The 13,596-nt window shown below is 39.8% G+C and overlaps 1 protein-coding gene across 1 annotated transcript in view; it reads left to right on the top strand.

The window, feature by feature from the left end:
- Nucleotides 1–13,257, top strand: part of KCNMB2 (potassium calcium-activated channel subfamily M regulatory beta subunit 2) — a 40,172-nt gene extending 26,915 nt beyond the window's left edge. Inside the window, exon 4 of the mRNA XM_052648512.1 lies at nucleotides 12,973–13,257. Coding sequence (XP_052504472.1) covers nucleotides 12,973–13,257 — 285 coding nt within the window. The remainder of the gene's footprint in view (nucleotides 1–12,972) is intronic.
- The last annotated feature ends 339 nt before the right edge of the window (nucleotides 13,258–13,596 follow it).

Genomic DNA, 13,596 nt, shown 5'->3' with positions numbered 1-13,596 from the left:
AGATAAAAGCTTTAAAAATTATAAATTCTATAGAATATTTACCCTTCTGATGATATATTTCAGTGAATAGGTGAGAATCCACGCCATCCCATCATATGTCAAGAGGTGTTTAGGATCAAGTAAAAGGCCATGAGCAAGGGAGAGAACTATCTGTGTTCCACAGGGACAAAATTGTATATGCAACACCAGTTTACACAGAATGGATATTAGACAGACATGCACCCTGCAAAGAGAGGGGGAAAATGTGCCTGGAAATTTGACACATGACATCCCCATAATTAGGACCTTAAACTTAGGAATATTTATTGGATATTTGCTGAAACTGCCTGTGTACCATAGATTCAGAAATGATTCTGTGATTGACAAAGTTTAGTCACTACTCACCAAAAGTGAATTGTTGCACAACTAAGGGCATCTTTATGCAGAAATGGAGGGAAGAATGTTCCCCCAAACAGCTTGCACTGAGCATCAAGAAGAAAAACCTGGAAAATGAACCTAATTCTTTCCATTGCTGAGAAAGAGGATCAGAGTGAAGGGCAAGGTCAGACTTGATAGCTGACTTTCTCAAGGCCTAATTGGACACATCATGGACCTGAACGCTCCCCAGTTCAATCCACTGTGGTTACTGACTAATCCTGAGGCTCCACACAGCTCCTATTTCATTAGTGAATTTCCTGGGTCTTTTAAGCTTCCCCTCTACTCCACATCAAGCAGAAATGCCATAACAAATGTGAAAGCTCTGGGAAACACAGAAAAGGAAACCTCTCTTGAGGGACCTGTGTCTCAGTACTGCAGGAAACCATATCACATAGCAGACTGTGAATACTGTTTTCCTCTCCTCTGTGAAACATTTCAAACAGTCCCACTTGCCAAAAGCAAGCAGATACTACAAGTGCAAACTTAAACTCTACACTAGATTTTGTGAGTTTGCTTTTTTAAAAGTCTCAAATGGGAATGAAAATAACATCCCAGTTACTCCCTCATCTCCTCTGTCCATCACTAGGGTTCAAAGAACTCAAAAGTTCAGAATATGCCTGTGGGCCAGAGTGCTCCAAGACAGACAGTTGGGCATCTCTACATCCTTTTACCATAGGGATTATGTCCCCTTCTCCAGCACAGAACACAAAGCCTGGCACACCATGTGTGCTTAATAAACATGTATACAGCACTCATTGTTTGAGGACACTGAAGAAGTCCTATCTGACTTCGGAACCAAGAATATTTATGTTTCACATGAGCAATGCTTTTGTTTATATCTCATAGGCATTGTGCACTAGCATGCCCTAGACACCACAGACTTCTGAGAGCAAATCTGTGGCCCACCTCGGTGAAGTGTAGTCTCCCTTAGAAGCTCAGAGGGTAAAGAATCTGCCTGCAATGCAGGAGACTGAGGTTCAATCCTTGGGTCGTGAAGATCCCTTGGAGAAGGGAATGTCTACCCACTCCAGTATTCTTGCCTGGAGAATTTGATGGACAGAGGAGCCTGGTGGGCTACAGTCCATGGGGTCAAAAAGAGTCAGACATGACTGAATGACTTTCACTTTCACATCACTTTCTGCGAAGTGTAGAGTTTTTACTGAGCGCCTCTTCAGCCTCATTGCTGTCCCATTTCATTCCTCCCGGCGTTGTCTTATGTCTCTCTAATGATCTGTTTCAAATTGTCTATGTTTTTCATGCCTATGCCCAGCACACAACCTGGTACTTTAGAGTTACTCAAAAAGTATTCATTAGATTTCATTAAACTTAACTCCTCTCTGAAATAAGACACTGCCTTTTTAATAAAAGAACAAATGTAGAACAAACCCTTTCCCTTAGGTGATCTTGAGAATTGGCAGCTTCCTTCCTCCTGTCATAAGGGAAAGGAGGCTGACCAGTGAGGTTATCCAGCCAAACATCCCCCTCTTACTGCCCACACTCATCCCCATGGCTTTTAGTTTTGGGTTGAAGGCCTGTCACTTTTTGCTTCACACTTGCCTAGTGAAGCATGTCTAAGCAAACACCCAACAGGTACTCTCTCAAAACTTCTGTCCATCATAAGAATAAAAATAATTCTATCCATGTGAAAGTTTCTGGAAGGAAGGCTAAGAAACAAAAATTTTCAGTCCTTTTCCAAAGAACTGGAGAGGAGATGCAGTTGCTGGATCTCTGTTGGTAGGGAAAGGACAGTCAGAAGAGGGTGACAGGACCCAGGTTTCCTCAGCTGGAAGATGAAAGGTCATGCTATGGGGCCATCCCTGTATTTTCAATACTAAAGGGAATTTAAGAGATCGGGGAAAGTAAAAAAGTTTATTAACAGAATTCAGGATTGAGAAGAAAGATATGAGTCTAAATCTTCCCCTGAATGGCTGCCTCAGAGTTTTGCTAGGTTTCTATAGTCACAGTGTTAGTTGCTCAGTTGTCTCCAACTCTTTGTAATCCCATAGACTATAGCCCAATAGGCTCCTCTTTCCATCGAATTCTCTAGGCAAGAACACCAGAGTGGGTATCCGTTCCCTTCTCCAGGAGACCTTCCCGTCCCAGGGATGAAACCCAGGTCTCCTGGCATTGCTTGCAACTTCTTTACTATGTGAGCCACCAGGGAAGTCCCTCTGTAATCATATGTTAGGCACAAAAGAAGGGCCTATAGCCATGTTAAAGAAAAAAGAAAAAAAAAAAAAAAGAAAGAAATACATATATATATATATATAAACAAATTTTAAGTGGTATGCAAGTGTCTTCAGTACAGTTCAGTTGCTTAGTCATGTCCAACTCTTTGCAACCCCATGGACTGCAGCATGCCAGGCCTCTCTGTAAATCACCAACTCCCAGAGTTTACTCAACTGATGCCCACTGAGTTGGTGATGCCATCCAAGCATCTCACCCTCTGTCATCCCCTTCTCCTCCCACCTTCAATCTTTCCTAGCATCAGGGTCTTTTCAAATGAGTCAGTTCTTTACATCAGGTGGCCAAAGTATTGGAGTTTCACCTTCAACATCAGTCCTTCCAATGAATATTCAGGACTGAATTCCTTTAGGATTGACTGGTTGGACCGCCTTGCAGTTCAAAAAACTCTCAAGAGTCTTCTCCAACACCACAGTTCAAAAGCATCAACTCTTTGGCGCTCAGCTTTCTTTATAGTCCAATTCTCACATCCATACATGACTACTGGAAAAACCATAGTTTGACTAGACAGACCTTTGTTGGAAAAGAAATGTCTCTGCTTTTTAATATGCTGTCTAGGTTGGTCATAACTTTTCTTCCAAGGAGCAAGGATCTTTTAATTTCATGGCTGCAGTCATTCATACATCTGCAGTGATTTTGGAGCCCAAAAAAATAGTCTGTCATTGTTTCCACGGTTTCCCCATCTATTTGTAATGAAGTGATGGGACCAGATGCCATGATCTTCGTTTTCTGAATGTTGGATTTTAAGGCACCATTTTCACTCTCCTTTTTCACTTTCATCAAGAGGCTCTTTGGTTCTTCTTCACTTTCTGCCATAAGGGTGGTATCATCTACATATCTGCGGTAATTGATATTTCTCCCACAAACTTGATTCCAGCTTGTGCTTCATCCAGTTCAGCATTTCTCATGGTGTACTCCGCATATAAGTTAAATATCCAGGTTGACAATATACAGCCTTGATGTACTCCTTTACCTATTTGTAACCAGTCTGCTGTTCCATGTCCAGTTCTAATTGTTGCTTCCTGACCTGCATACAGATTTCTCAAGGGGCAGGTCGGTGGTCTGGTATTCCCATCTCTTTCAGAATTTTCCACAGTTTATTGTGATCCACACAGTCCAAAGGCTTTGGCATAGTCAATAAAGCAGAAATAGATGTTTTTCTGGAAATTTCTTGCTTTTTTGAAGATCCAACAATGTTGGCAATTGATCTCTCCTTCCTCTGCCTTTTTAAACCCAACTTGAACATCTGGAAGTTCACAGTTCATGTACTGTTAAAGCCTAGCTTGGAGAATTCTGACCATTACTTTACTAGCATGTGACATGAGTGCAATTGGGTGGTTCAGTACAGTTTAGTTCAGTCGCTCAGTCATGTCTGACTCTTTGCGACCCCATGAATTGCAGCATGCCAGGCCTCCCTGTCCATCACCAACACCCGGAGTTCACTCAAACTCACGTCCCTCAGGTCAGTGATGCCATCCAGCCATTTCATTCTCTGTCGTCCCCTTCTCCTCCTGCCCCCAATCCCTCCCAGCATTAGGGTCTTTTCCAATGAGTCAACTCTTTGCATGAAGTGGCCAAAGTACTGGAGTTTCGGCTTTAGTGTCATTCCTTTCAAAAACACCCAGAACTGATCTCCTTTAGAATGGACTGGTTGGATCTCCTTGTAGTCCAAGGGACTCTCAAGAGTCTTCTCCAACACCACAGTTCAAAAGCATCAATTCTTCAGCACTCAGCTTTCTTCACAGTCCAACTCTCACATCCATACATGAGCACTGGAAAAACCACAGCCTTGACTAGACAGACCATTGTTTGCAAAACAATGTCTGCTTTTGAATATGCTATCTAGATTGGTCATAACTTTCCTTCCAAGGAGTAAGCATGTTTTAATTTCGTGGCTGCAATCACCATCTGCAGTGATTTTGGAGCCCAAAAAAATAAAGTCTGACACTGTTTCCACTGTTTTCCCATCTATTTCCCATGAAGTGATGGGACCAGCTCAACTGGAATTCTATCACCTCCACTAGCTTTCTTTGTAGTGATGCTTTATAAGGCCTACCTAACTTCACATTCCAGGATGTCTGGCTCTAGGTGAATGATCACACCATCGTGATTATCTGGGTCATGAAGATCTTTTTTGTACAGTTCTTCTGTGTATTCTTGCCACCTCTTCCTAATATCTTCTGCTTCTGTTAGGTCCATACAATTTCTGCCCTTTATCGAGCCCTTCTTTACATGAAATGTTCCCTTGGTATCTCTAATTTTCTTGAAGAGATCTCTAGTCTTTCCCATTCTATTGTTTTCCTCTATTTCTTTGCACTGATCACTGAGGAAAGCTCTCTTATGTCTTCTTGCTATTCTTTGGAACTCTGCGTTCAGATGCTCATATCTTTCATTTTCTCCTTTGCTTTTCACTTCTCTTCTTTTCACAGCTATTTGTAAGGCCTCGCCAGACAGCCATTTTGGTTTTTTTTTTTTTTTTTTTTTGCATTTCTTTTCCATGGGGATGGTCTTGATCCCTGTCTCCTGTACAATGTCATGAACCTGCATCCATAGTTCATCAGGCACTCTATCTATCAGATCTAGTCCCTTAAATCTATTTCACTACAACTATAAAATCATAAGGGACTTGATTTAGGTCATACCTGAATGGTCTAGTGGTTATCCCTACATTCTTCAATTTAAATCTAAATTTGGCAATAAGGATTTCATGGTCTGAGCCACAGTCAGCTCCCAGTCTTGTTTTTGCTGACTGTATAGAGCTTCTCCATTTTTGGCTGCAAAGAATATAATCAATCTGATTTTGGTGTTGACCATCTAGTGATGTCCATGTGTAGAGTCTTCTCCTGTGTTGTTAGAAGAGGGTGTTCACTATGACCAGTGCGTTCTCTTAGGAAAAGGTCAGTTTTCATTCCAATCTCAAAGAAAGGCAATGCCAAAGAATGCTCAATCTACCACACAATTGCACTCATCTCACATGCTAGTAAAAGTAATGCTCAAAATTCTCTAAGCCAGGCTTCAGCAACACATGAACTGTGAACTTCCTGATGTTCAAGCTCGTTTTAGAAAAGGCAGAGGAACCAGAGATCAAATTGCCAACATCTGCTGGATCATGGAAAAAGCAAGAGAATTCCAGAAAAACATCTATTTCTGCTTTATTGTCTATGCCAAAGCCTTTGACTGTGTGGATCACAATAAACTGTGGAAAAGTCTTCAAGAGATGGGAATACCAGACCACCTGACCTGCCTCTTGAGAAACCTGTATGCAGGTCAGGAAGCAACAGTTAGAACTGGACATGGAACAACAGACTGGTTCCAAATAGGAAAAGGAGTATGTCAAGGCTGTATATTGTCACCCTGCTTATTTAACTTATCTGCAGAGTACATCATGAGACATGCTGGGCTGGAAGAAGCACAAGCTGGAATCAAGATTGCTAGGTGAAATATCAATAACAACAGATATGCAGATGACACCACCCTTGAGGCAGAAAGTGAAGAAGAACTAATGAGCCTCTTGATGAAAGTGAAAGAGGAGAGTGAAAAAGTTGGCTTAAAGCTCAACATTCAGAAATGAAGATGATGGCATCTGGTCCCATCACTTCATGGGAAATAGATGGGGAAATGGTGCAAACAGTGTCAGACTTTATTTTGGGGGGCTCCAAAATCACTACAGATGGTGATGGCAGCCATGAAATTAAAACATGCTTACTCCTTCGAAGGAAAGTTATGACCAACCTAGATCGCATATTCAAAAGCAGAGACATTACTTTGCTGACTAAGGTCATCTAGCCAAGGCCATGGTTTTTCCAGTGGTCATGTATGGATGTGAGAATTGGCTGTGAAGAAAGCTGAGCGCCCCAGATTTGATGCTTTTGAACTGTAGTGTTGGAGAAGACTCTTGAGAGTCCCTTGGACTGAAAGGAGATCCAACCAGTCCATTCTAAAGGAGATCAGTCCTGGGTGTTCTTTGGAAGGAGTGATGCTAAAGCTGACACTCCAGTACTTTGGCCACCTCATGCGAAGAGTTGACTCATTGGAAAAGATTCTAATGCTGGGAGGGATTGGGGCAGGAGGAGAAGGGGATGACAGAGGATGAGATGGCTGGATGGCATCACCGACTTGATGGACGTGAGTCTGAGTGAACTCTGGGAGTTGGTAAAGGACAGGGAGGCCTGGCATGCTGCAATTCATGGGGTCGCAAAGAGTTGGACACGACTGAATGACTGAACTGAACTGATGGAACCAGATGCCGTGATCTTTGTTTTCTGAATTTTGAGCTTTAAGCCAACGTTTTCATTCTCCTCTTTCACTTTCATCAAGAGGCTTTTTAGTTCCTCTTCACTTTCTGCCATAAAGGTGGTGTCATCTGCATATCTGAGGTTATTGATATTTCTCCCGGCAATCTTGATTCCAGCTTGTGCTTTTTCCAGCCCAGCATGTCTCATGATGTACTCTGCAGACAAGTTAAATAAGCAGGGTGACAATATACAGCCTTGAAGTACTCCTTTTCCTATTTGGAACCAGTCTGTTGTTCCATGTCCCGTTCTAACTGTTGCTTCCTGACCTGCATATAGGTTTCTTAAGAGGCAGGTCAGGTGGTCTGGTATTCCCAACTCTTTCAGAATTTTCCACAGTTTATTGTGATCCACAGAGTCAAAGGCTTTGGCATAGTCAATAAAGCAGAAGTAGATATTTTTCTGGAACTCTCTTGCTTTTTTGTTTTCCAGCAGATGTTAGCAATTTGATCTCTGGTTGTCTGCCTTTTCTAAAACCAGCTTGAACATCTGGAATTTCACAGTTCACGTGTTGCTGAAGCCTGGCTTGGAGAATTTTGAGCATTACTTTACTAGCTTGTGAGATGAGTGCAATTGTGCGGTAGTTTGAGCATTCTTTGGCATTGCCTTTCTTTGGGATTGGAATCAAAACTGACCTTTTCCAGTCCTATGGCCACTGCTGAGTTTTCCAGATTTGCTGGCCTATTGAGTGCAGCACTTTCACAGCATCATCTTTCAGGATTTGAAATAGCTCAACTGGAATTCCATCACTTCCACTAGCTTTGTAATGATGCTTTCTAAGGCCCACTTGACTTCACATTCCAGGATGTCTGGCTCTAGGTGAGTGATCACATCATCGTGATTATCTTGGTTGTCAAGATCTTTTTTGTACAGTACTTCCGTGTATTCTTGCCACCTCTTCTTAATATCTTCTGCTTCTGTAAGGTCCATACCATCTCTGGCCTTTATGGAGCCCATCTTTGCATGAAATGTTCCCTTTGGTATCTCTCATTTTCTTGAAGAGATCTCTAGTCTTTCCCATTCTCTTGTTTTCCTCTATTTCTTTGCACTGATCACTGAGGAAGGCTTTCTTATCTCTTCCTGCTATTCTTTGGAACTCTGCATTCAGATGCTTATATCTTTTGTTTTCTCCTTTGTTTTTTCACTCTCTTCTTTTCACAGCTATTTGTAAGGCCTCCCCAGACAGCCATTTTGCTTTTTTGCATTTCTTTTCCATGGGGATGGTCTTGATCCCTTTCTCCTGTACAATGTCATGAACCTCCGTCCATAGTTCATCAGGCACTCTATCCATCAGATCTAGTCCCTTAAATCTATTTCTCACTTCCACTATATAATCATAAGGGATTTGATTTAGGTCATACCTGAATGGCTAGTGGTTTTCCCTACTTTCTTCAATTTAAGTCTGAATTTGGCCATAAGGTGTTCATGTGGTAGTTTGAGCATTCTTTTGCAAGGCCTTATTTTGTGATGGAATGAAAAGTGATCTTTTCTAGTTCTGCGGCCACTACTGAGTTTTCCAAATTTGCTAGCATATTGAGTGCAGCACTTTCACAGCATCATCTTTCATGGTTTGAAATAGCTCAACTGGGATTCCATCACTTCCAACTAGCTTTTTCATAGTGATGCTTCCTAAGGCCCACTTGACTTCACATTCCAGGATGTCTGGCTCTAGGTGAGTGATCACACCATCATGAGGGTCATGAAGATCTTTTTGTATAGTTCTTCTGTATATTCTGCAAGTGTCTTATATATAAAATTATTATTCCTATGTTCCTTTGTGTTATATATCATGGACTCTTAAATAAAGATTTTCCTAGACCACACTTTCCATCAAAAAAGAATGATTTAAGAACTCCAGGATTTTTATCTTTTCAATCTACATTACATTTTCCAAACTAAGCATAGATCACTTACTCAAATTTTCATTTGTTGAAATGCATTCTACATACTCTAAACTAATCACATAAATGATGTAATCATAAAATCACTAAATCCTTACCCCAAATTCATACCAGTCTTAGAAACAAACATATGGCTATACTTTGAAGCAGAAATCTAGAATCCTAATATAGGGTTTAGCATAATGTCAGATCTCTTTGGACACAAAAACAAGGAACACGTGATAAGAGTTATCAAACAAGTCTGTTCCTGTGAAAACCATAGATCTAGTCATATTACCATCCTTAAAGCTTTTGTACTTTAGTATGGGGCATGTAGTTGAAGACTTTATATATCATACAGACAAACGGGACATTTCAATAAAAAATTTACAGTTAAAACTTATTGAGGCTTTACGCATATTCATAATTTAACCCTCACACACCCCTGCCAGGAAGACTCCTGGCATCAGTATATACAATAATTATATATAACATTAATTAATTTTATACAACATTAATAGCTTAATGTATATATTATATATATAATATAACCACATTGTATAAATAAAGAAGTTAATTCTGAAGAATCAACAAGCCAAGTAACTTGGTTATAGAAAACCAGTAACACAGTAACCAGATCTCCTAATGACATGTCAGGGGCTTGTTATACCACCTCGTATATTCACAAGCACAAAAGTTCTCACTAATAATAAAAGCAAATGAATTATTGACATATGGTAGAATTTCCAGGGATAATATTAGTCTGCTGCTGCTAAGTCACTTCAGTCGTGTCCGACTCTGTGTGACCCCATAGACAGCAACCCACCAGGCTCCCCCATCCCTGGGATTCTGCAGGCAAGAACACTGGAGTGGGTTGCCATTTCCTTCTCCAATACATGAAAGTGAAAAGTGAAAGTGAAGTCGCTCAGTCGTGTCCGACTCTTAGCAACCCCATAGACTGCAGGCTACCAGGCTCCTCAGCCCACCAGGCTCCTCAGCCCATGGGATTTTCCAGGCAAGAGTACTGGAGTGGGGTGCCTAATATTAGTCTAGTGGGAGGCAATTTATGTGTGTTGAAAGGTGGAGGGTGGCATGGTTAGAAAAAGCTAAAAGTACAAGAGCAGAGGAATCTTTTCCCCACTAGTAACGTGGAGCTGCATTTCTAAGTGCCACTGGCCATGAGGACCCACATCCAACTATATGGGACACGCCTCATCTGCTAGTCTAAACACGTGCATTTGAGACCTTGATGGCTTCAAACTTTAATAAAGCAACTTCTGTATTACAGCCTTGCTAAATGGTCTCAAAAGTAATTTATATCCCATTGTATCCGGAAGAATCTTATGTAGTGACAAAATGATTGTCATTGGCTGATAAACATTTATCCAAATAAATTTTAAAGTCAAATCAATTCACAAGAGCATAAGAAATGAAAAAACTCTATTTTTAATGGAACGCCATTTTTATTGAGATCATTTCAATAACTTAGCACTGTCGGCCACTAAAACTCCTGCTATAAATTCTCTTGGCACCAAAATATAAAGAAGCCTGATGCATTTATATTCTAAAGTGGCTCATTTTTAACTCAACCACAAATGTCTTTAAATTTTTTTACTGCTTCCTGAATCAAAGCATTAAAAAAATTATAGACATGATCTGGGCAGCTCTGAAGAAGGAAAAATATAAAGGTATCCCCTTATTATTTTAAACCCTTTTGATCCAGAAAGGGTTGATCCAACTGGTAGAAACCGTGTTTCACAGCAGTCATAGGCCAATTTTCATACCAAGTTATAACTCGCTGAGAAATTCTTCTCTCATGGGCCACTTTCAGACCCTTAATGTTGTGCTAGCACCAGGTCTCTGCAGTACTCACGTTGAAGAGTGTCCTTACATCTTTTCCTAGCTGACTAAATCTGAAAGTATCAACCAGCCCTTGTATGAGAACATTAAGCCTTGTTTACAATGAATATCAGTATGCGCATCCTCCTTTCTTAACTAATTGCAGAATCTTCCTGATGTTTATAGAGAAATAATCCAATAATTATTGCACAGTAAAAAAAAAAAAAAACTGAGGTGCCAGAATACTCAGTAAATCAGGGGAAAGAGTCATTCAAACATACTCTATTAGCAAAACTCCTTCCATTTCTATTTCCTTTCCATGAAATATACAAGTCTAAATTGGTGTCTGGAATTCCAGAGTCCTGCCCCAAAGCTCCCATCAGTGTCCCTCGAAGTTCACCAACAGCTCACCTCACCAGTGTCTCTTTATACAGTCCTATGAGTTGTGTACAGAGCTGTACGATCCTAGGAGTGCCAGTGACACTGTAAAGTCATGGTTGTCAATGTTTAAATCACGTCTTATAAACTGGCAATATCAGTAAGATATACGGGTTTTTTTCATGAAGTCAGTGTAGTATGACAATTTTTCAACAGAGAATAACAGTGTTTTAATGAGCATAATTTTCTAATTCACAATAAAATACCAGTGTATCAGCAATCTTGTCACTAACCATCTTAATTCAGATAAATCAATTAAATTAATCTTTTGATAATGCGTATAACAAGGAATAAGAATACTTTTCCTATTGGGAGGCAATAAAAACCCTTTTTTACCATAAAGAGGGTAAAGACTTAACCAAGGCCCTTGTATCTCCCAGAGAAGTGACTCAAATCACTTTTTTCCTAACTTTAAAAAAAAAAAAAGATTCATTGTTATATCAGTTTTTTCACTGCTCATTTACAGACCGAGGAAGAGGGTCACAGAGATTTGATCTCCTCAAAGACTGCTTTCTTTTAATTGGAGTATAGTTGATTTACACTGTTGTATTACTTTCTGTTGAATGGTAAAGTGAATGAGTTATACCTATAACTACTCTTTTTTAAGGTTCTTTTCCCATATAGACCCTTATAGAGTACTGAGTAGAGTTCCTTGTGCTATATAGTAGGTCCTTATAAGTTATCTGTTTTCTATATAGTAGTGTATATATTTCAGTCCCAATCTCCCAATTTATTTCCCCCGTTCTTCCTCCCTGGTAATCATAAGACAGTTTCCTACATCTGTAACTTTATTTCTGTTTTATCAATCAGTTCATTTATACCATTTTTTAGATTCCACATATAAGCAATATCATACAATATTTGTCCTTCTCTGTCTGACTTACTTCACTCAGTATGCTTTTTAATTTAGGAAAATATATGCGAAAACATGTCTATAAATAATAATAAGAAAAACTACAAAGTTCCTTAATTCCATCTGTACCCAGAGAAGAGGGAGAGAGAGGAGAAAGAGAAAGAACAGGAAGAGGGAAAAGAGGGGGAAAATATCATTGGGAGGGGACAGGGCAGAAAAGGAAAAGAGAGGTACAAAGAAAGAAATCAAAGGATATAAGTACGTAGGAAAAAAAGAGAGGCATATAGAAGACACAGCAAGAATGATAATAGGTGAAAAGATCAAAGAAAAGATATTTTAAATTCTCAGATGAGTACTAGTTTAAGAGTAAACTGAATTAATTCTGCTTTATTTTTCCTTGCTTTATGGAAAAATTTACTTTGTCATTGCTAACTAGGCATGAACCATTTATCACAGCTCTTCAACTATTCAATATCCCTACACTTTAAAAGATTCATTTTTAACAACTCATCAGGGGTATAGTTGTCTTCTTGGCCAAGGTGATTTGACTGCAAATAATCAAGCCAAGCCAAAAAAGACAGGAGAAAACTACTTTCCCTGAGAGAACTGGCAGCTTTTGATATTACATGGACAGTTGTGGACAGATATGACGAAAGGTTGACACCCTATTCTGTGGAAAAGTATATTCAATGGAGAATAACACCATGCTTAGCTGTGGCAAAATGAATCCACTTGAGTTATTTGATTTTAATCAATATTTAAACTATATGAATGAGCTATCAAAGTACATCTTGGTCAAATACCTAAAAGCATTGTTTTAATCAGTGTGTGAGTTCTTAGAGTTTCTGGAGGCACTAGTTTGAATATATATTCTTTAAAAAATCACACTTATTTCACAGATCATTAAGTTGGCCTCTACACTCCTCCTCGTACCAGATACACACACACACACACACACACACACACACACACAGTATTGTCTGGTGACAGTTTATCTCATTTTCCACAGTGCTCCTATATACCCAAGTGTGGAAAAAATTTTGAAGAATCCCTGTCCCTGGTGAATGTTGTCATGGAAAACTTCAGGAAGTACCAACACTTCTCCTGCTACTCTGACCCGGAAGGAAACCAGAAGAGTGTCATCCTAACCAAACTCTACAGTTCCAACGTGCTGTTCCATTCACTCTTTTGGCCAACCTGCATGATGGCTGGGGGCGTGGCAATTGTTGCCATGGTGAAACTCACACAGTATCTTTCCCTGCTCTGTGAAAGGATCCAGCGGATCAACAGATAAAATCAAAGTGGATGAAATCATTTTCTTTAAAGCTCAAATACTGTTTTCTTTCATTCTTCACCAAAGAACCTTAAGTTTGTAATGTGTAGTCTGTTATGAGTTCTTTAATATATTCGTATACGTAGAGCAATAATGCAAAAGCTGTTCTATATGCAAACATGATGTCTTTATTATTCAGGAAAAGAAATAACTGTTTTTGTTGGTTGGGTTTTTTCTTAACCTTGGTTCAATGCTGGAACTAGTACTTCCTTCTCTCCTTCCACCAAAATCGGGCTCAGTTATTTATTTGCCAAGCTTCATGGAGGAATATAGGCAATATCAATGTGACAAGATCTGTGC

Source organism: Budorcas taxicolor, chromosome 1 (assembly GCF_023091745.1).
Source record: "Budorcas taxicolor isolate Tak-1 chromosome 1, Takin1.1, whole genome shotgun sequence".
Lineage (NCBI taxonomy): Eukaryota > Metazoa > Chordata > Mammalia > Artiodactyla > Bovidae > Budorcas > Budorcas taxicolor.
The sequence above is the reverse complement of the archived record's forward strand: the minus strand, read 5'-3'. Positions and strand labels throughout refer to the sequence as shown.